General features: G+C 35.6%; 2 protein-coding genes across 6 annotated transcripts in view; one reads left to right on the top strand and one right to left on the bottom strand.

Moving 5' to 3' along the window:
• The window catches only part of Fut8 (fucosyltransferase 8), a 166,961-nt gene that overhangs the window by 74,668 nt on the left and 68,602 nt on the right, over positions 1–23,691 (bottom strand). For all 5 annotated transcript variants that reach the window (XM_070031754.1, XM_070031759.1, XM_070031761.1 and 2 more), the window contains 2 exons: positions 538–653; positions 246–408 (listed from right to left, as the gene is read on the bottom strand). In XM_070031754.1, coding sequence (XP_069887855.1) covers positions 246–408; positions 538–653 — 279 coding nt within the window. The remainder of the gene's footprint in view (positions 1–245; positions 409–537; positions 654–23,691) is intronic.
• LOC138806881 (ubiquitin-ribosomal protein eS31 fusion protein-like) lies at positions 11,509–11,954 on the top strand. The gene is given in 3 exon segments (XM_069992326.1): positions 11,509–11,583; positions 11,585–11,607; positions 11,609–11,954. Coding segments are annotated over 3 exon segments (444 nt in total).

A 23,691-nucleotide genomic window follows, 5' to 3' on the forward strand; every position in this document is an offset into this window, starting at 1 on the left:
ATTGAGTATCACTAATATCTTTAGAGTTCATATCACATAAAGATTCCTAGAAAAATATTTTCAATAATGTTTTCCCATTATTTAGTTTGGTTGATTTGGCAACTGCTATCCTTTGATACCTCAGGTTGTCCACTGTTCTTAAAAATCCTGTCATTCACCATTCAGCAAAAAAATTAAAGTTCCTTTCCCATTCCCAAATTACCATGTATACAAAAGCTCCAATGAAATTACATGGAAAATAGTACCTTTCATGATGCCCTATATCCGAAAGAAATTCATCTGTATGTCTTTGGAGTTCATTCCCTTCTAGAGTCTTTAATTTCTTCAATTCACTCTGTAGAAAAAACCAGAGCTCTTTAGCTCCATTTTCAATTCTCCTTCTAAGGATTTCATGATCTTTCCCCAGACCTACAGTCAAAAAATAGAAAGATCAGCATTTCCCACAATTTGGTAAGAGAAAATTTTCAATTGCTTGTGCTACATCCAATATACTGAGTAGTAGAAAAGAAAAAAAAAAAAAAGAGCAGAATCACTCACCATTTCTGGTTTGTTTTTTGTAATTTTCGATCTGTTCTTTGGCCTTAAGAAGCTGCTCTTCTAAAACACGTACCCTTCCTGTTGCTGGCCCCTGATCAATGGGACCTTCTGGTATCCTAGAGTTAAGGGAAGAAAATATAAACACTTAGCTTTTAAGTTACGAAAGAAGATACATTCTTACTTTGTTATACCATATTTAGTAGTTCTACAAATGGTTAAACATGCCACAAAAGAGGTACCAGCTAAATTTTCTCCACAAATGTACAAATTAACCACAAATACTGGCATAAAAATGAACAAAACCAGACAAATAATCTCATTCAGAGTTGCAATGGTCTAGGGGTTACTAAACCTTTAAGAAACTGTGCTAAAACCTCTAGTTCTATTAGTTGCAGTGCCACAATTTGTGGCAAAGTGGTCAATTCCTCATTAATATCAAAAATGGTGAAGTAAAAGATTAATGAGAACATGTCTTTGGACATATTCAAATTATCAAATCCTAAGTAATTCAGTAACAATCACAGTATCAAACTATGTAAACTGGTGTTTCAATTCATGAGTTTAAATTACTAAGCACCGGTTTTATAGGGAGGGGACTCACAAAAGTAGATGAACTACAGTATAAAAACTGTATTTTAGCTTATTAATTTCTATCTGTAACCAAAACAAATTCCATCCATTAATATAAAACGTCAGAAAATGACCAAGAAACTGTAAGACCTTTATTATTTCCACCTATTTGCTCCATTTCTTTCCAAATTTTACTTATTTCTAACACATTTGTTTTTTCTGCAATATTCTGTATTTTCTTTTCCCATGAATAAATAAAATTTTGTACTATGTTAAACAACAGTCTTCCAAAGATATCCATATCCACATGCTCATCGCTGGAATCTATACATTTTATCTTATATGGCAGAAGAAATCTTGAGTAAATGATTAAGGATTCTGAAATTGTGATACAAGATTGTCCAGCATTATTTAAGTGGGCCATAAATGTCATCACAAGGAGTGATGTGATGAGGTACAGAGAGATTTTAACTAAAGAATAGTAAAAGGTTATATGGCTGCTTGCTACCTTGAAAACAGAAGAAGAAATAAAGAATTTTCTTCCTTGGAAAAGAAGTGGGAAAAGGCAAAGGCTGTCCTCTGGACACCTTGATTCTGGAATCAATGAAACTCTTAACAGACTTCTGGCCATTGGGAATAAATATATCCATACTTTTGCAGTCCTGAAGATTAAATAATGGCTGATTTTTCTTCCAAACTCTATTTAAATAAGAAAGTATCTGTGAAAGTATTTACCATACTGTCAGATAATAAACTTTATTAAGGCTATTATGTGATGAGCTCTAATCTTAAAATTTACTCTTGCCCACAATATCTTTAAGTGAATTTAATTTTTAAGTTATAGTTGGCAGAACTTAAACTCAGATCTCAACAGTCCCTTGGTGCAAATACCAATGAGGTAGCTTTTTAAAATAGTTTTTCTAACATTTTTTAATCTAAATGATGAAGCTAAATTAACTACTAATTATCTACACTACCAATGTTTAGAAGTTACTGTTGCAGCTTTTAGTAAAGAAGTTATTATTGCAGTTTTATCAAAATAACTATAATTTCCCATGAAATTATTGCATTAACATTGAACAGGACTATGAATGAAGAGGCTTTCATCTGTAGATATACAATGAATATCATGATAAGATAAAAATAGTTGTTATTTGTACAACTATCCAATTTATAAACACATATTTATACACATTTACAAATACAGCATGTCCTGATAATGTAGTTTTCAAAATGGTGTTTTTTAAAAGCTTGGTCTTTAATTCCTTTCACAATTAGATGGTTAGTTTCGAGAAAACCATGTGAAAACAAAAATAAAGTTTTACCTCTTGGGATTTACTGTGGCAGCAATATGCTGTAGAACAAAGATGTCATTTTTTAGAATATAATTTAGCGATACAAAATAAGTAGGAAATGCAATGTTCTATTATATTTACTATGCAAAGACATACAGGACCTCTACTTCTGGCTAAGGTGGAGAAAGAGATCAGATTTACTATCCTGCCAGAAAGTAATTAAAATTTAATCGTACTATTTTTTTAAATGCTCTAATAAAAATGAATTGGATAACAAAAGGCAGTGCTCCCCATAGAGGAAAAACAAATGAGAACCTTACAAGTGTTCTAACTTACGGCTTTGGGTTTTTGGGGGGGGGTTGGGGGGGGTGGCAGGGGGAGGAGTATGTTTTTGTTTTGGTGCCAGTCTTGAGCTTAAACTCAGGGTCTAAGCACTATCCCTGAGCTTTTATGCTCAAGGCTAGCACTCTACCACTTGAGCCACAGCTCCACTTCTGGCTTTTTGGTAGTTGGAGAAAAGAGTCTCACAGACTTTCCTGCCCAGCTGGTTTTGAACCAAGATACTCAGATCTCAACCTCCTAAGTAGCTAGGATTACAGGTCTGAGCCTGCTTAACTTACTATTTTAAGAAAATTTTCACACTGAATATGGAGAAGAGAAAACCTAAGTGGAGCTTAGTCAATCCCCTGAATTTAAGAAGTAGAGTTAATAGTAAAAGTTTGGAGGATGGAGTCTTATAGAGAAGAACCTAAGCCACAGCTCCAGAGACCTGCAGAAGTCTTGAGAATCAGCAGAGTACTCATCAACAGAGATAAGGATGTGTTGAGAAAAGGCTTGGGAAACTGTCTAAAGGGATCAGTGAGCTGGGCACCAGTGGTTCACAAATAAAATCCTACTATTAAGAAGTCTGGACTTTGGAAGACTAAAGAAAAGTCTGCAGAGATTCTATTGCCAATAAACCAACAAAATGCAAGATAGAAGGTATGGCTCACATAAGTGATAGAGCGCAACCAAAGTGGAGCTGGAGGCTTTGAGGACAAGCATGCATGAGGCATGCACACACACACACACACACACACACACACACACACACACACACACACACACACACACACACACACACACACACACACACACACACACACACACACACACACACACACACACACACACACACACTAGAGGGAATTAGTGGAAGAAACAATGTTGTATGGGGAGAGTTACTGATCCTATCAGCCAAACTAGAAAATGTCCTAATTCCTGAGCAGTAGATAAAATGCTAAGATGGATTTGGCCTCAGCAGTGTGGAAATTAGTTCTACACTAAATATTTGTTTAAGTCCTACATAACAATTCTTAAAAGCAATAGACTAATCACTTAAAGAGAGATTTCTCAGAAAAGTAAAAATAGTCAATAGACACAAGAAGAAATGTTCAACATCTCTGGCCGTAAAGGAAACAAACAATAACAAATGCTAGCAAGGATGCAGCCAAAAGGGAACACTAATCCACTGCTGGTGGAAACTTTTCCAACACTCTGGAAAGCAGTTTGGAGTTTCCTCAAAAAAAAAAAAAACCTAAATATAGAACTACCCTATGACCTAGCAATCCTACTCCTGGGCATTTATCCAAAAGATCACAAACCAGGTTATAGTAAAGCCTCCAGCATAACCATTATTTACTGCAGCACTATTCACCATAGCTAAAGTAGAGAATCAGCCCAGATGCCCCTCAATAGTCAAATGGATCTAGAAAATGTGGTATATATACACAATGGAATTTTATTCATTCATTAGAATGATATGGTACTATTTTTTAAGGAAATGGAAAACTTAGAAAATTTATATTAACTGATGTCAGGCCCAGACAGACAAAAGTTGCATGGTTTTCAAGTGTGGTAGCTAGAATTAGCTTATAAACAAGTAAACATGTTAGGTGGTTACAAAAGTATTATCTGAAATATGGTAGATTCTAAAAAAATTCAAGTAGTGTATTCCTTAGAAAGACAAAGCCAAAGACCAAGAAAATAAGCACCAAGTTGATATTTGCAAGATGGGAGTGATGAGACCAAGGGGAGAGGAGTAGACAAAGGAAGAGAAGAGGGCGGGGGCAAAAGCAGTCAAGAAATCAATGTACAGTCTACAAAATTAATAAAGTAAAAAGAAGATGCAATGGGCAGGGATGAGAATGCTGAAAGGAGTGGCACGGATCAAGATGCATTATATTCATAAGCTGCTATGTTAAAGGGCAGCTCCTTCATACAAGTACTTAAAAAAAAGGAGCAAACTATTTACAACTAAATAAATCACAAAAGACTGTTTTTAAGAATATCTGTATGACAACCTGGAGTAAGGAGAAAAATCAATCAGCCAATTAAAAACTGATAAAATTAATATAAAAGCAATGACTGTAACTGGCTGGGCTAGAGATGTAACCCACTTGTTCAGTGCTGGCTAAAGTGGGGGTTCCATCCCAGTATTACAAAAGATAGAGATATGGGGTGAAAGCCCATCTCTGTGGTAGGACACTAGCATGCTTCAATCTAGGTTCAATCCTGAGAGGAGAGAGAAAAACAGAGAGAAAGGACAAAGATAGAGGGAATACTAAAAGTACAGTAGAAGCCCAAATTGAACTTGAGAGATGAATATACAATGCTCAAAATTTTAAAAAGTACAACAAATGAGATTTATTGCAGATAATACACCTTTGGGGAGGGGGACAGGAGGGCCAGTCTTGAAGTTTGAACTCAGCCTGGGCACTGTTCCTGAGCTCCTTTTGCTCAAGACTAGCACTCTGCCACTTGAGCCACAGCACCACTTCCAGTTTTTTCTGACCAGATTATTGGAAATAAGTCTCACGGACTTTCCCACTCCAGCTGGTTGTGAACCATGATCCTCACACCTCAGCCTCCTAAGTAGCTAGGATTACAGGCCAAACCACCAGCACCTGGGTTACATTACATCTTAAAGAGAAAAAAAAGGAGCGAATGAAATTCTAGTTAAATAGAAGGAAAAATAATAAAGAGTAGAGAAGAAATCAATGAAATAGAAATAAGAAAGGTAATGGAAAAAAATCTGTGGAACCAAGAAAAGTCAACAGAACTGACAAAATTTTCCCTACAGGACCAAGTAGTAAATATTTTAGGTTTTCAGGCCAACAGGTAAAATCTACGCTACTACACAGATATATAACAAATATTTAAAAGTAAAGACTTAGCCAGGTACCAGTGGCTCACACCTATAATCCTAGCTACTAAGGAGGATGGATCTAAGAATTGTGGTTCAAAACTAGCCCAAGCAGGGCAGTCTATAAGACTCTTACATCCAATTAATCACCAAAAAAGCCAGAAGTAGAGCTGTGGCTCAAGTGGTAGAGTGCTAGCCCTATATAAAGAAAAGCAAAGGGACAGAGCCCAGGCCCTGAGCCACAGTACCAACATAATGAACAAAGTGTGAATGAGTGAATGATAGCACTTTTAAATGTAAAATCATTCTTGTGACCCATTTAAAATGAGGTGATTGTCCGGGATTTAGACTTACAGCTACTCTTCCAAGCCCTATGCTGAACAGACTGTCTGATCTGATCATGAAACAAAAAGAGTATTTCTCAACTCATTCTATAAAACCAGTATTACTCCGATGTCAAAACCAGATAACGAGTCTATGAAAAAGAAAAGCCTGGACTAATATTCCTCATAAAGAGGGATTCAAAATTATTTTATTTTTTTTAACAAAATGGGGTTTGAGCACTGGACGGTTTTGCTTTTAGTTATTTTTTGAATAGGTTCTCACATTTTTGCCTGGAGCCAGCCTTGACCTCAATCTTCCTATCTATGATTCTCATGCATCTTAGATTTCTGACATGCATTACAACACTTGGCTTCTTGGCTTGAGACAATATAAGTAACTTTTTGCCTACATTGGCCATAAATTGCAAGGGATTATAGGTATTAGCCACCATGCCTCATTTCAAAAAGTTTAAAATTTTTACAAATCAGCCAGGTACTGGTAGTTCACACCTGTAATCCGAGCTACTCAGGAGGCTGAGATCTGAAGATACCAGTTTGAAGCCAGCCAAAACAGGGAAATTCATGAGACTTTATCTCCAATAACAAAAACAAAGCCAGAAATGGAACTGTGGTTCAGTGGTAGAGTGCTAGCCTTGAGCAGAAGAGGCTTTTTCATATAGGGCTGACACGATACCCAGGACCTGAGTTCAAGGCCTAGGACTGCCAAAAATAAATAAATCATGTTACAATATTTGCAAATCAAACCCAACCATATGTAATAAGTGCAGTCAATATAATTAAATAAGATTTACCCTAGATATTCAAATTTTATTTAACATTAAGTTATTTAAGTACATAACTTATTTAAATTACCAATTTAACTTATTTATTTACTTAAAAGTCAACATTATTTACAATTTTACAAAACACACATGACCACCATTACAGAAAAGATTTGACAAAATACCATCATGCATGTTAGGAAAAATGACACTAAACTAAGAAATTAATTGAATCTCAACTAATAATGAGCATCTATTAAAAACTTGTCTCTAGTCAGGCGCCAGTGGGCTCATGCCTACAACCTTAGCTACTTAGAAGGCTGAGATCTGAAGACAGCAATCTGAAGCCAACTCAGGCAGGAAAGTCCATGAGAAGTGTATCTCCAACTAACCAGCAAAAAGCCAGAGATGGAGCTGTTTCTAGCCTTGAGCAAAAAAACTAAGGAACAGTGCCCAGGCCTAAAGTTCAAGTCCCAGGAACAGTACCAAAAACAAACAAAAAGAAAAGAAAAGAAAAAAGAAGATAGGAAAAGAAAAGGGAAGAAAAGAAAAGAGAAAAGAAAACCCTATCTCCAAATACAGTCACATTCTAAGGTAGTAGGGCTTCAGCGTACTAATTTGAAAGACTTACCCTAACCCATAGCATAGGAATGCAAAACTAAAACAATCCATTTACACAATATTGTTAAAGTGCTCTGAAGTTAAAGATGCACATATATTATGGTCTAGAATGTGTCCTAGGTAATTACCCTAAAGAAACTTTAACACATATACACAAGGAGACACTAGATGTCCATTAACAGAAGAATGGATAAATTGTGGTTATTCATGATCCATACTATAATCACAGAGCACATAGATGTAACATTATTATTATCATCATTATTATTATTATTATTACTTTGCCAGTCATGGGGCTTGAACTCAGGGTCTGGGCACTGTTCCTGAGCTTCTTTTGCTCAAGACTAGCACTCTACCACTGGAGCCACAGCATTGCTTCTGGCTTTTTCTGTTTATGTGGTACTGAGGAATCAAACCCAGGGCTTCATGCTAGGCAAGCACTCTACCTATTATTTTTAAAAAACATATTTTTTAAAAAAACCTGTTAAAGCCATATAAAATAACACATGTTCATGCATACATACTTACAACAATAACAATGTGGTCAGGAAGTATCTGCAACACTCAGAATAGTAATTCCTCAGAAAAGCTAGACTAAGGAAGGGAATTTTATCTATTTTTTTCCCTAACAATCTGAAGCAAATAGGAAAAAGTAGCAACATTTGTTCAATCTGCATGACAGAGATCTGGAGTTAGATTGTTTTCTGAGCTTGCACTAGCAGAAAAATCCTTTATAAAATTAGAATTAAAGTAAGCAGTTGCTTATCATTAATGAACTTGATTCTCAACTTCAGGCATCATATTAATAATGTTAAAGTATTATCACTTAAGAATATCAAGTGGATTATCTTTTTTGCAGAAGAAATTAACCAATTTATTTTTCAGGCAACTTACTCAAAGTTTTAGTCATTGCTATACGAGTACATCTGCCAAAAAAAATTTTAAAAAAGATCATACATTTCACAAAAATAAACTTAACAAAAAAAATGGAAATCTATAAAGAGAATCAGTAATAGTGTCATGCTGTCAACAAACTACTAAGATTAACATAACATAGACTACTATAAATATGAAAGAAACTGGCTGAAAACTGGAATTATATTCAATGACTCACAGATGCTCTTTTTTCCCCCCACATAGAATTTAAAGTGGCCACCCATGGGACTAGAATATTCCCAGAAAGAGCACAAGTAATTACATTTATTCAAATGTCAAGGTTTGCAAGAGTCTACCCAATTAGATGCATTGGAAAAGCCAGGTCCTGTATTGAGAGAAAACATTTTTTATTTTATTTTTTGTCAATTGTGGGGCTTGAACTCTGGGCTTGGGTGCTGTCCCTGCAGTCTTCAGCTCAAAGCGAGCACTCTACCACTTGAGCCACAACACCACTTCCAGTTTTCTAGTGGTTTATTGGAGATAAGAGTCTCACCGAGTTTCCTGCCCCGGCTGGCTTTGAACTATGATCCTCAGATCTCAGCTTCCTGAGTAGCTAGGATTATAGGCGTGAACCACAGGTGCCCAGCTGAAAATATTTTTTAATATACATTACTTCTTGTGACTGTACTTATCTTTTACTCGCAAAAATTTCAAATTATTCATTTACAATATTCAAACTTTACTATAGCTTTCAGATTCAAATGAAATCAAGAAGAGGTAGAAAGTCAAGCTACCCCATGGAATCGCATGGAATAACCTGTATTTAAATTTAGTTCTAAGATACTATGATACAACATTAGTTTGGTCTCAGTTCAATCCTCCAGAAAATATGTGTCTTTCTTTATTTTATTCTGACAAGTGTGAGTTAAAGCATTCTTTCATAATTAGCAGCCAAAACCAGAACAATGTAAACTACATAGCTGCTCATGTTCCCTTCAAGTATGTTAAAATAAGGTATTTCTGAGGGGGGGAAAAAAAGTAAGAGTGAGGAAGTCAAGGTTTCATCTTCATTTAATTTGTTCAGTTTTTTGACAGAAATCCAATTGCTTACCTATCTGCTCATTCTAGCACACTACTAATTTTATAAAATATTAGTTATTTTGAGATTTTTAATAAAAATAAAAGAATGTAGTTGGGGGCTGGGAAAAAGCCTGAAGTGGCGCTGTGGCTCTAGTGGTAGAGTGCTAACCTTGAGCAAAAGAAGCTCAGGGACAGTGTCCAGGCCCTGAATTCAGCCCCAGGACTGGCCAAAAAAAAAAAAAGAATATAGTTGGTATTTTGTTTTGTTTTTTTTTAAGTGCTAGGGACAAAATGGTTGGCCTTGCATATGCTAGGCAAATGCTCTACCTTACATTGCCAGCCCAATGTGCGTTGCTTTTTTAAAAAGATACAAAATTATATATAATAAACAAGTCTAGTCTCCATGAACTCAATAGAAGCAACAATGATTAACAGTATCTTTCCTACATGGTTTTCTATAAATGATCTATATATTTTAGCAGTTACAGAATATTTACCCCATGGAAACATCTTGATTTATTAACTTACTCCCACTGTTGATTATTTAGGTTGTTTCTATGACTTACTAAATTAAGTTCCATTTGTCTCTCCTCCACATAACACTCAAATCTTCGGGCACTATTCCATACCTATCATCTGACATTCTCTAACACATACAAGTTTCCCTATAACTATGTTTTTTATAAGTTAAACAGCTAATAACTTATCAGAGCTAGAAGGAAACAGAGTAAGTGGTAAAGGCAGAGAAATAATAATAAGCTCTGTCATGTACCCATCTAAGCATGAATGAGAAATAAAAGGTACAGCATTTGTAAAATTGAAATGAGTAAATGGAAAATCCAATTATTTTTTCAAAAGTACAACTGATAAACTTTTTACGAACTCATGCTTTGCATTTAGAAATGAATACCTTTAAAAGAAGAAAATACATGTTACAAATCATCAAGGGGAATTTGGACAATTATTCTTGGCTTACATGGTTAAAGTAAGTGTCCAATATTGGCTCTGTTAGAAAGTCATCCTATACTTTAAAATGTATATATATATATTTTTTACAAAGTTTGGAAGAAATTTTCTATAATATATTTCTTGACAGCAACAACAAATTCACGGGGCATTGGATTTTACTGTAAATTACTGAATTTTTTCAGAGCTTATATAACAAGCAGACCTGATAAAAACAAACTTCCACTAGAAACCTCTTCTTAAAAATAATGAAAGCAGCTGGGTGCCGGTGGCTCACGCCTGTAATCCTAGCTACTCAGGAGGCTGAGATCTGAGGATACAGTTCAAAGCCAATCAGGGCAGGAAAGTCCATTAAGACTCTTATCTCCAATAAACCACTAGAAAACTGGAAGTGGTCCTGTGGCTGAAGTGGTAGAGAACTCACCTTGAGCTGAAAAGCCGAGGGATAGCGCCCAAGCCCAGAGTTCAAGCCCCATGGCAGACAAAAAAAAGAAAGAAAGAAAGAAAGAAAGAAAGCAGTAAATAGCTTTAATAAGAAATTATGACTTTGGTTATTTATACAACTGTAAATCTTTGAGATATATAAAGTTCAAAGTAGGGTAAAATGATAATTACACTGTAATTATTGGTTTACTAAATGAAGACGAATGCTTAGGGCAAAATGTTAAAAAGAAACATTTAAACCTTATAGACCACAGAATCCTTTGAATGTCTAGAATAAGAATCTAACCCGGACTAGTTCTAAGTATAGACTTCCAGCACATAGCTATAAGGACTCATCATGGCAATGGCACTAACTCAAGTACTTCATTATCCCATGCTAGTCACTCCCTAGCATAAGAATTTAGAATACTTCAGAAAATATAATCAAACCACAAAACAAATTTCCTAAAAGGAGCTTTTGTTTCCATTCAAGTACACTTTTAATTTTTAAGATACACTTCTAGATAAAGATGAAGCAGAGTTGAATCACTAATTACAGTAGAAATTTCTTCAACTGAGTAAACTAATCCATCATTTTTAAGTTTAGTCTTCAACAAAGTCTTAGACATGGTCAAAATTCAACATAATTCTTTGTTTGGTATATCTTTTAAAAGGACAGCTTTTTCTATAATAGCATCCTCATTTCTACCTAAAATTAGTTTCTAACTCTGTATCTTCTAAACTCTCTACAGGACTGCCCGGAAGCTAAGGATTTTGATGGCTTACTGGATAGAAAAAAATAAAGCTGAACTTCTTTCTGATCTACCATCAGCAATAGGACCACTGCTAGGATGCAGATTTTCATCAAACCCTTATGGGTTGAACCATTCGAGGTTGAACCTTTGGATACTATAGAAAATGTAATAGGCCAAGATCCAGGATAAGGAAGGAAAGACTTATGGTTGCTGGTAAGCAGCTGGAAGATGGATATAGTTTATCTACCTACAATATTAAAAAGGAGTCCATTCTTCATCTACTGTTGAGACCTCGGGGTAGTGCTAAGAAAAGGAAGAAGTCTTACACCACTCCCAAGAAGAACAAGCATAAGAGAAAAAATGCTAAACTGTTTGTCCTGAAATACTACAAGGTGGATGAAAATGGCAAAATTAGCCATCTTCGTAAAGAGTGCCCTTCAGATGAATGTTGTACTGGAGTTTTTATGGCTAGCCACTTTGACAAACATTATTATGGCAAGTGTTGCATAACTTACTGTTTCAACAAACCTGAAGACAAGTGATTGTGTATGAATAAAAGTCATAAACTAAAAAGAGAAATAAGAAAAAGAAAAAAAGGTGAGTGATGGTGGCTTATGCCTGTAACCCTTAGCTACTCAGGAGGCTGAGATCTGAGGATCTCCACTCAGAGCCAATGGGGGCAGGAAAGACTCAGACTCTTATCTCCAATTAACCACAAGGAAGCTGGAAATGGAGCTGTGGCTCAAAGTGGTAGAGCACTAGCTTTGAGCAAAAAAACTCAGAGGCAGCATGTAGGCCCTAAGTTCAAGTCCCATTACATGACCAAAAAAAGAGATAACCTACTAAAGCTAGATCCTTATATATCACCCTGCACCAGAATCAACTCTAAATGGATCAAAGACCTTGGAGTCAAAGCAGACACTCTGAAAACATTACAGGATGGAATAGGAGAAACCCTAGATCTTGTTGGCACAGGCCAAAATTTTCTTAATAGAGACCCAGAAACACAACAAATCAAAGAAAGGTTGGACAAATGGGATTGCATGAAATTGTAGAGCTTCTGCATGACAAAGGACATAGCTAGCAAGATCAATAGAAAGCACAAAGATTGGGAGAAGATCTTCACTAGCCATACAATGGACAAGGGTCTCGTATCTAAAATATACTTGGAACTCAAAAAATTAAATCCCCCAACAACAAATCCTCAAAGAAATAACTGCCCAATAAATAAGTGGGCTAAAGACTTAAAGAGAAACTTCTCTGAAGAGGAAAGAAGGATGGCCAATAGACACAAGAAGAAATGCTCAACCTCCCTAGCCATAAAAGAAATGCACATCAAAACAACATTGAGATACCACCTCACCCCAGTTAGAATGGCTAAAATCAAGAACTCTAATAACAACAGACGCTGGAGGGGATGTGGACAGAAGGGAACACTACTGGATTGTTGGTGGGAGTGTAAACTTGTTCAACCACTTTGGAAAGCAGTATGGAGGTTCTTCAAAAGACTACACAGAGCTCCCTTATGACCCAGCAATCTCACTTTTGGGCATTTATCCAAATGTTTACAAACAAGACCACATTAAAGCTACCAGCACAACTATGTTTATTGCAGCATTATTTACTATAGCTAAGATATGGAACCAACCCAGATGTCTCTGGATCAAGAAAATGTGGTACATATACACAATGGAATTCTATGCCTCCATCAGAAAGAATGACATTGCCCCATTTGTTAGGAAATGGAAAGACTTGGAAAAAATTACATTAAGTGAAGTAAGCCAGGCCCAAAGAATCATAGGTCCCATGGTTTCCCTTATTTGCAATAACTAGTATATGTCTGAGTCAAGCAGAAAAGGTCAGATAAGGTGATGTTAGGGAAACGAACCCTGAGATATGTACTCAAATGTTTGTTTTCTTTCATGCGATTGTTTCTAACACATTTATAAGATTATTTCTTTGTTGCTTTGTATGTCCCTCCCCCACAGTATAACCCCTGCTTTCACTGTATTTGATTTCGGTGTAATTTGTGGAGAGGAAGAAGAAAAACAAATCGTTTAAATAGGGATACAGATGGACCCATTGCAACAATGAGATGTACAAGTTGTTATGTTGAAAACAAACTTTACAACTTTGGTGGGGGGGGGAAGGGGAGAGGGGGTGGGGAAGATTGGGTGGGGGGGTGGGGGAGAGGATGGGAAGGGATGGGAAGGGGAAACAAAGGAGGAGGCTACAATGCTTGATAAGAAATGTACTCATTATCGTATTTTCACAATAAAAAAGAGATAACCTAGAAATCTAATTCATAAACCAAACCACCAAAAACAAAAGAAAAGTAGTTAATTCTAAAGATCAGTCATATTCTGAATTATTAACATGAAATAATATTGAAGAAAATAGGTTAGTATAATACTTTGGAATTAATTATATCATATACTGGTGACTCATAATGCCTATCTTCTCTAGAAACTTAGCTGAGAACTACAAATTGAGCTAGATGGTCTTCCACATAGTAGGGTAGACATCAAGTCTCAGCAGTGGAGCATACTTTAAAAAAATGCCAAAACGAAACAAGTATAAAACAAAGGCAACCTGGCCTATTAGGAATAAGGAAAAGGTGTTGTTGGAGTTGCTTGCAGTGTAAAGGGTGCTGCTACTAGATTATATGATACACATATACACAAATACATACACACAAAATCTGCTTCAACAATGCATTTATTCTCTTGGTTTATATACTAGAATAGGAGAAAGACAATAATTTTAGCTGAGATATTAAAGCATTCTAACTTCAAGTTATAATACCTGAAGGATGGTTCTCTTAAGCTTCCCCTCAATGTTACCAATGTTCCCCTCAAAGTTACCAATGAAAAAGTGATGTTTGCAACATCACAATCATAGTAACACTACTTAACCTTTAATAGCTGAACAGCCGGTCATCTAACAGTACCAAGAAGCTTTGCCAATGCTAATTAGTTTGCACAAAACCCCAGTGAGGTAAGCCTTTAGTTAAAGGCTCATCCTCTCAAAGAAAGACTTGAGGTTTCTTGTGTATTATGTTGTTGTTTGGCTGATGTATATCGCAGTTGGCAGAACAATAGAAATAAAGCTCAAAGATATAATAATGCATTATAAACTCTCAGAATCATCTCAATTATAGGACAACTATATGTCAACTTTCTTTTTCTGCCTTACAGTGAAAACAGACTAGTTATAGGCAAAATAATAATAAACAATTGACCATTAATACTACTAAGTCCAGGTTAAAGCTGAAAATTTTTCATGTCAAGATGAAAACGTTTTAAATAGTTCAACATTCATTAAGTAATTTCATATAACCATTCTCATGAAAGAGCAATTAACCTTTTCTAGAAAAGTTTTTAGGACAAAAGTTTTGTTGCCAAAGTGGCAATAAAGTACTTTCCATTTTTCTCCATTATTTTAGAATACTATATTTTACATGTAAGTTTTAAACAAAACATAGATAGAAGAACCTAAATTGAAGATTGTTTTCCCAAATGAATAGAGGAATTCTTTTTGTTGTCCCTAATGAAATAACAAATACAAATTCCTGAAGTACAATAGTAACACCATCACCCCACCAAGACATTTTCTGTTGATGGTACTAGGGTCTGAACTCAGGGTCTCTTGCATGATTGCTGGGCTTTTTTCACTCCCTGTTAGAGCTCTACCATTTGAGTTGCATCTCTGGTTCTGGTTCTGGTGTGTGTGTGTGTGTGTGTGTGTGTGTGTGTGTGTGTGTGTGTGTGTGTGTGTGTGTGTGTGTGTGTGTGTGTGTGTGTGTGTGTGTGTGTGTGTGTGTGTGTGTGTGTGTGTGTGTGTGTGTGTGTGTGTGTGTGTGTGTGTGTGTGTGTGTGTGTGTGTGTGTGTTTCTGGGGTGTGTGTGTTTCTGGGGTGTGTGTGTGTCTGGTTCTGGAGTATGTGTGTTTCTGGGGGGGTGTTTCTGGGGGGGGTGTCTGTCTGTCTGGTTCTGGAGTGTGTGTGTGTGTGTGTGTGTGTGTGTGTGTGTGTGTGTGTGTGGTTAAAGATAAGAGGATTTTTCTGCCTCAGCTGGCTTTAGATTTCAACCTCTTGAGTAGTTCCAGCTTTCCATCAAGATTTTTTTTTTTTATCCAGGTAGATGAAGTGACAGAAGGTCAAAAAGCACCACTACTCCTTGTCTTTAGGCATATATTATGTCAGGAAACATCTTTCTAAGAAATACCAGGAGATGAAGAAAACAATGGCTTAAGCACAATTTTGAACTGAGATATTAAATTATACTATTAACTACTAAATTCTACTATTCTGAAAATCTTTTATTTTTGTCTGGAGGCAGTAGTCACAGCATCATGCTTGGTCATGGAGGAAAGAAGCTCAGAAGATCTTCTTTGTTTGTTTTATATTTTTTGAGTAAAGGCCTCCTATCTGCAGCCCAAGCTGGCTTTAAATCCTTGATCCTTTTGCTTCAGCTTCTAGAGTGCTGGGATTGTATATATGTGCCACCAGACTGAGGACTGAGCAGTACTAGGTTCTTAATGTGTTCTCACTTTACAAATGAACCGTCATTCTCTGATGTCCCTAATGCATTCAAGACACAAATCCACAGTTAGGAAATGGATTGCTGACACTCTAGGTTCTAACATGATGCCTTGCAGGCAATGAAACTTTTCATTTTTAGTACTCCTCAGTTCGGTAAATTATGAAGGAAGAGAAAAAGAGACAGGTTTCAAGGAAATTTCCCACTGCTATATATTATTTGGCTCCATTAAGTAAAAACAACTTCATATAAGATGTTAGGATTGTAGCAAAAGTATAAACTCCTCCCCTTTCAGTGAATGAATCTTTTTATTGAGTTACAAATGAACTAGATAAGCTGGATAAAAACATATTCAATACAAAGTCCTTTCCAGCCTCAAAGACTTAGAGAAGTAATGTTTTTCATGATTATAATTATGAACATACTAAGTTTTCAGTCCAAGAATTCAAGATCAAGTGAGTCTTATTTTTGTCTAAGATTATAAAGAAAATTGTATAAACTTATAAGGATTAAGTCAAATAGCTCCCAAAACCAAAGACAGAGATAGGAAATTATACAGGTTGGGGAAGAAAATCACTTGTATGTCATATACTCTTTCAGTTTCTTTACTCACAGGTAAGGAGGGTATCTCTGACAGCATGTACAAGAAAGTCATAGCAAGGGGCATTTGCTTCTAAAAGGAGAACTAAGAGGCTAGGTTGGCAGAGAAACCCATTTTGACATCATTTATCCTTTTACACTATTTCAATGTTTTACCATGTCTCTGAATTACCTTTTAAAACAAATGGGAATCTCTTGTAGCATCAAAAATTATTAAATCAACAACTACTATAAAAGAAAAAAACGAGAAGATATATCTTTAAAGTGAGTGGATGAAAGTGAACCGTTTTGAGTCATTGAAAGCAGGGCCCCCACAGTATAAAAGAGGATACAGATTTGAGGCCAGCCCCTATATAAAAGTTTGTGAGGCTCCATCTCAACAAGTGTTAGATGTGATGACTCATATGCATCATGACAGTTATGACAGGAAGACTTTACAACAGGAAACCTAGAGGGTCGGAGTCCAGGCAGCACCTAGATAAGAATTGAGACACCATCCCAAAACTCAACAGCAAAAATCAGGGCCTAAGCCGTGGTTCAAAAAAAGAGCACCTACCTAACAAGCTCAAAAGCTAGAGTTCAAACCCCAGTACTGTCACAAAAAAAGGAATGAAGTCAAGAAGAAATAAAGTATCAGTAAACAGAAATTCAGAAGACTCCGATTAGCCTGGTTATAAAATAAATATTTGACTTATTTTTTCTTACATTTTTCCTCAATATGGAAAAAAGTTATTTTATATGAAATCTAGCTTTTACTAAATACAGGTAAGATTCTACTTGAAAAGTTCATCTTTATTTTTATTTATTTTATTGTTGTGCCAGTTCTGGGACTTGAACTCAGGGCCTCTTGCTCTTGTATTAGCTTTTTTGCTTAAGGCTGATGCTCTACCACTTGGGCCATAGCTTCACTTCTTCTGGCTTTTTGGTGGTTAAGAAAAGTCTATGGACTTTCCTACATAGGCTGTCTTTAAACCACAATCCTCACATCTCAGCCTCCCAAGTAGCTAAAATTACAGCCCTAGCTAAGTTAACTAAGTACCTCCTTCCTTAATAAGCTTTATTATGACCATAATATACATATCAGGCTAAAATTACTGTAAAGTAACATCTAGAGGATCCCCAAAATATCTTCTAATTGGAAAGAAAAAAAAACACCGAGATCTGTGCCTGATAATCTATTTTTAAAAATAAAAAACAGGGGCTGGGAAGCTGGCTCAGTAGCAAAGTGCTTGCCTCGCATATATGAGGTCCTGGGTTCAATTCCTCAGCACCACATAAGCAGAAAAAAGCCAGAAGTGGTGCTATGGCTCAAGTGGTAGGGTGCTAGCCTTGAGCTGAAGAGCTAAGGGACAGCACCCAGGCCCAGAGTTCAGCCCCCACAAACGAAAAAAGTAAATAAATAACAATTCCCTAAAACATTAAATATGAACTCAGGATAATTAACCAGTATTTCCTTCCGTATCTTTAAAGGTTCCTGTTGCTTATCTTGTTTTAATCACGTCTAAAATGTAGATACTCCTTTTTCCTTATTCTGACCCATAAGCTCTCTTTTTTAAATTTTTTTAATTTTATATTTCTAAGTTGCAACTCATTCTACTGTTTACCTACTGATTAATACCTCATCACCACCCAGTGAGTTTTATAGACTGAGGAAGCACATACCAGTTATGGTTTCTATGCAAAATGAAAAGCACATATAAGCATCTAATTGGAAACAGAAGCTAACCTAACCAATGTCCACACTAACTTGTGAATGCGCTGACACATATTTGTCCTCTTTTTTATTGTTCTTTATATTTTTATTGTAAAGATGCTATACAGAAGGGTTACAGTTACATGAGCAAGGTAATGAGTACATTTCCTATCAAACATTGTTACCGCCTCCTTTGTTCTCCTACCATCCCTTCCCTCCCACATCTCCAACAACCCCTCCCCCCACCAAGTTGTAAAGTTCATTTTTTATGTAGTGTCTTGTACATCTCATTGTTACAATGGGTCATCCTGTATCCTTGTTTCAGCATTTTGTTATTTCCCTTTCCCTCCCCAAAGTAGAAAAATGTATATACAAGATGCAGGACACCAGAATCAAATACAGTGACAACAGAGGTTGTACCATGGAGGAAGAACATACAAAGAAACAAAAAAAAAAAAAAAATTCACATAGTACGTTATAAGTACATTAAAAAGAACAAGAAAGATAAAATCTCTTGTGTCCCTATCTTGGGGTTCATTTCACTTAGCATCAGGTTATATGGTCATATGTACATAGTTTTTTACCTCTGCTGTTTGTCCTAGACATATACTACTAGTTATTGCAGATAAGGGAAACCATGGGACCTATGTTTCTTTGAGTCTGGCTTACTTCACTTAATGTAATTTTTACCAAGTCTTTTCATTTCCTAACAAATGGGGCAATGTCTTTTTTTCTGATGGAGGCATAGAATTCAACTGTATATATACCACATTTTCTTGCCATTCATCTGAGAGGCATGTGGTTGGTTTCATATCTTAACTATGGTAAATAATGCTGTATAAACATAGTTGTGCTTGTAGCTTTAGTATGGCCTTGTTTGTGATCATTTGGGTAAATCCCCAAAAGTGAGATTGCTGGGTCAAAGGGGAGCTCTATGTGTAGTCTTTTGAGGAACCTCCAGTCTGGTTTGAAATGAGAGCTCTTCCAAGAAAGGCTTTCTCTTCATTAAATTTTATTTTACAGAATGGCAGCCACATTTCTTTCTACAAGTTTCCCTTAGACTCAATGAATATATAACCAGTGAATACATATTATAAATTTTTCTTAGATTCACTAAATACACAACATGCAAGCTAATAAAATAATAATTTTCTCAGCACTCTATAATTTTTTTCACTTTTAAACCTGCTATAGGACAATCTGAAAACTATTTCATGATTCTTAACCAGGGCATACCATTTTAATTAATACAATCATAAAAGGCTGTCTTCAATTTGCCATCTTTTAAATTACCACTTGCTGTTTATTTCTTGAACATATGGGATAATACAGTAGTCTCTCTTGCATTTTAAAAATATCTCTTCAATCTTTTTAGACTATAGGGAAATCTCTTAAAGGAATTTTACTCTAAAGTTGCATGTACATTTGATCACTAATGAGCTAACATAAGACCTTCTTGGGTTAGATCTCTACCATTTAATGTGCCAATTTATAAAATGAAATATACATTGTAATCAACACTATTTTGATGAGTAAAAATCAATAAAAATACCTAAAAATGACCTATAATTTAACAAGTTTAATTAATGAATTTACTATTATATTATACTTTAAGATGATAAAGCAGACAATGGTAGCAGACAATGGTATATATATATATATATATATATATATATATATATATATATATATACACTTAGTAATACAAAGTTTCAGAGCATACTATACTGGTGTTTTTTAAACACTAAATAGCAATGTGTAAATCTCACAGCTGCACTTCATTTTAGTATCTACCTCAACAGTCTCTGATATTACTACTGCAACACAAACCATATAAATATATCCTAAACTTGCATTAAATATGAGTATAAGTTCTTGCATGATTGATTATACTTCTTATGGCTGTTTGCAATGTCTCATGTATGCCTTAATAATAGCTACTAGAGATCAGGGAAAGGTCAAAGTAATTTTCTGGGCATGGCCTCATATTCTATTAGGAATTTAATAAGTGAATTTTAATGAAGAGAAGAAAACCTACAGGCTTACACTGCATTTCTAAGTCTGTTATACTATGCAGGTTGCTTAATATTTAAATTAGTGATGATTATTCCTTTAACCCAGGAAGCTTAAGCAATCAATATTCATGAGGCATCTACTTTGTGGTGATAGATGGTACTTTCTATTGTACCAGCAGTTGGCTGCCTACTAGAAAATCGCAGATTTAATGCAATAATTACAGCAGAATAAGATAAGTATTAAGTTGACAACCACCAGCCACTTTAATGTAAACCTTGCTATCATCTACAGAATTGACTCAACAGCCATATTGGCATTATGTGATCCTCTTTTCCCCCCGATATTTGATTGGACACAGCAAGCACATCTGGGATAAATTGGACTAGTTTCTTTCTCCTAGAAATTCAGAATTTGAACTGACAGACATTAGTTAATTTCCTATCGTCATTTAGTTTATATAAACTAAGAAGGTTAACTATGCTTGGTCCTGTGAACATCCAATCAATAAAAGCTAATTTTAGGGACAGGGGAAGGAAAAGGGAATGAATAAGGAAGACATTCAAAGCGAATCAAAAATAAGGAAAAGAAAGCTAAAAAGACAAAGAGATGAGAAGGAGAAAATGAAAGAAGGATAAAAGTACAGGAAAGAGGGCTGCTAAGATGGCTCAGTGGTGGAGTACTTGCCTTGCATGCATGAGGCTCTGGGTTCGATTCCTCAGCACCACATAAGCAGAAAAAGCCGTAGTGGTAATGTGGCTCAAGTGATAGCGCTAGCCTTGAGCTAAAATCAGGGCTCAAGGAAAGTGAGTTAACAGAGTTTACACTAGCTTAGAATTAAATAGCAAAGGTGAAGTATAAATTCAGGTTTATGTGACAACAAAGCTTGAATAAAGGAGTGTGTAAATGAATGAGGTTTCAGAAACCCACATGCCAACTATAAACACATACAAACACAAACTAGAGTTAAATACTGAAAGATGCAAAAGAATGGCATAAGACAAAATAATGTTCACTTGATATTAAATAATTACAGAAAAATCTATGTGAAAGCTGCTAGAAATTGGCACATAAGATACACTTAAATATTAGAAGAACTTAACTCTGAACTCACATCTTCAATCTTTTGACTTTATTTGCACTTTGATTTCTTCTACTTTTAAATGTCTCCAAAGAGTGAAAGACAGTAAATTCACTTTCCTTAATCTCTAGGGCAGTTGCAGCTTAATATTGAGAAGTAAAAACTATTAGTTGCTGAATTAGATATAAATCTAAAAGATTAAAAGAAACAAATGTAAAACACTTTTATTGTTTATCTGCCTATTTTGCATCACAAAGATGAGATTCTGGATATCAGACTATCCAGGAAAAAGTGAAGTTTCTGTGCTCTCTGATTAATCTTTGATAACCAAGTTATTAATGTATATTCAATGCACTGCAATGTACTAAAGTATCTCATTTTCTATTCAACAACTTACACGAAACACGTTGCCTACAGTATATCAAGCACTTACAGAGCTTACTAGTTCTTCTTGTTGGTTATAAAGGCAGTATACATTTTTCATTGTATGTGTGCTTTTATCATGTTTGAGGCTGAATCAGTAAAACAGCAAAATGAACAAGGGCAGAGGCATGAAGCATGGCACTTTTGGAGAATTATGCCTTATTCTGCTTAAAGGCTGAACTTCAAGATGTAAATTAGGAAACATTAGGAGTAAACATCTAGAAATAATGAAATAAACATACTTCTGTTATTGGGTTTGAACACAGAGTCTCATACATGCTAGATAGTTTCACATTTATGTGGGAATGGGGAGCACTGAATTATGACTCTCCTACATATTACTTTCTTGTAGGTAGTACAAGGAAGAACTACCACATGAACTATTGAGATAACAGTTTTGCTAACCTTTGCCGGCCTAGCTTCTAATTATGATCCTCCTGACCTTCTGTCTCCTGACCTTCTGTCTCCCCAGTATCTGAGATTATAAATTTTATCTCCTATGCACTGCCAATAAACATATGTTCTATTATCGTGTTTCAGAAAAGCATAAAATTTCTACCAAAAAAAAAATTTTCGCCGGGCGCTGGTGGCTCACGCCTGTAATCCTAGCTATTCAGAAGGCTGAGATCTGAGGATCGCGGTTCAAAGCCAGCCCGGGCAGGAGAGACCATGAGACTCCCATCTCCAATAAACCACCAGAAAACCGGAAGTGGCGCTGTAGCTCAAGTGGTAGAGGGCTCGTCTTGAGCTGAAGAGCTGAGGGACAGCGCCCAGGCCCAGAGTTCAAGCCCCACAACCGACCAAAAAAAAAAAAAATTTTTCAATGAAAGAAAGCATATGTTCACCATAAATAAAACATAGAACTATAACTGAAAATTTATTACCTCATATATTATTTTAACTAGAAAATTAAAGAAAAAAATAGCACAACTGACCACACTAACATTTATGGTCCTTTCAAGCTATATGTTTATATGGCAGAATATGTTTAAGTACACTGTTGTATTTTCTATATCTCAAAGGCAATTCAAAACCATATATTAAATTAGAGCAACATGATTCTAATTTTCTCAACCAGATGTAATGGACTATAAAATAAATTGTATCCTGTCAAGACTAAGAAAATAAAAAATTGTCATAATGCTAGTATAACCTCTCCTTAACTACAATTTATATACTAATATACAAAAGAGTATTGTTAGAAAAGACAGTTGTCATAAATATCTTTTTTATTTGGCAACAGTGGTATCATTTAAGAGCTAAATTATGTGAAGATTAAAAGGGAAAATGACTGCACGCCTAGCTACTCAGGAGACTAAGAACCTGGATCACTGTTCAAAGCCAGACTGGGTTGCAAAGTTCTTGAGATTCTTCGCTCTAATGAACAACCAGGAAACCAGAATTGGAGCTGTGACTCAAAGTGGTAGAGCACAAGCCTTGAGTAGAAAAGTTCAGAGACAGTACCCAGGCCTGAGTTCAAACCTCATGAGCAACCAAAAAAAAAAAGGGGGAGGGGGTAATTGTGGGGAATGACTTCTATTATAAATAAACTAATTTATATATAACATCAAAAAAACTAATAATGAATCCTACATGATGCCAAAATCCAGCTGTATACTTACTGAAATAATGAAATGGCTATATTTCTTTCAAGGAAAGTCTTTCAAAGAAGACTTTGATAAAGTAAGATATATTGGGCACTGCTCAATGTTAAATTACAGCCACTAGCAAACACAAGAAACTGAGACCTTAGTCCAACAAGCCCCACAGAAGTGAACTCCATTGATTATGTCCCCATTTAAACTTTGAAATGAAACTACAAGCCAGCCAACATCTTCTGCAGCTAGGCACGTTCACTTTAATCTATAGAAACTGTGAGATAAAATTTTATACTCTTTAAGTTTGGTAATGTGTTACACAGTGATAGGT

This window comes from Dipodomys merriami, unplaced genomic scaffold (genome assembly GCF_024711535.1).
Source record: "Dipodomys merriami isolate MVZ:Mamm:240054 unplaced genomic scaffold, mDipMer1.0.p SCAF_1, whole genome shotgun sequence".
Lineage (NCBI taxonomy): Eukaryota > Metazoa > Chordata > Mammalia > Rodentia > Heteromyidae > Dipodomys > Dipodomys merriami.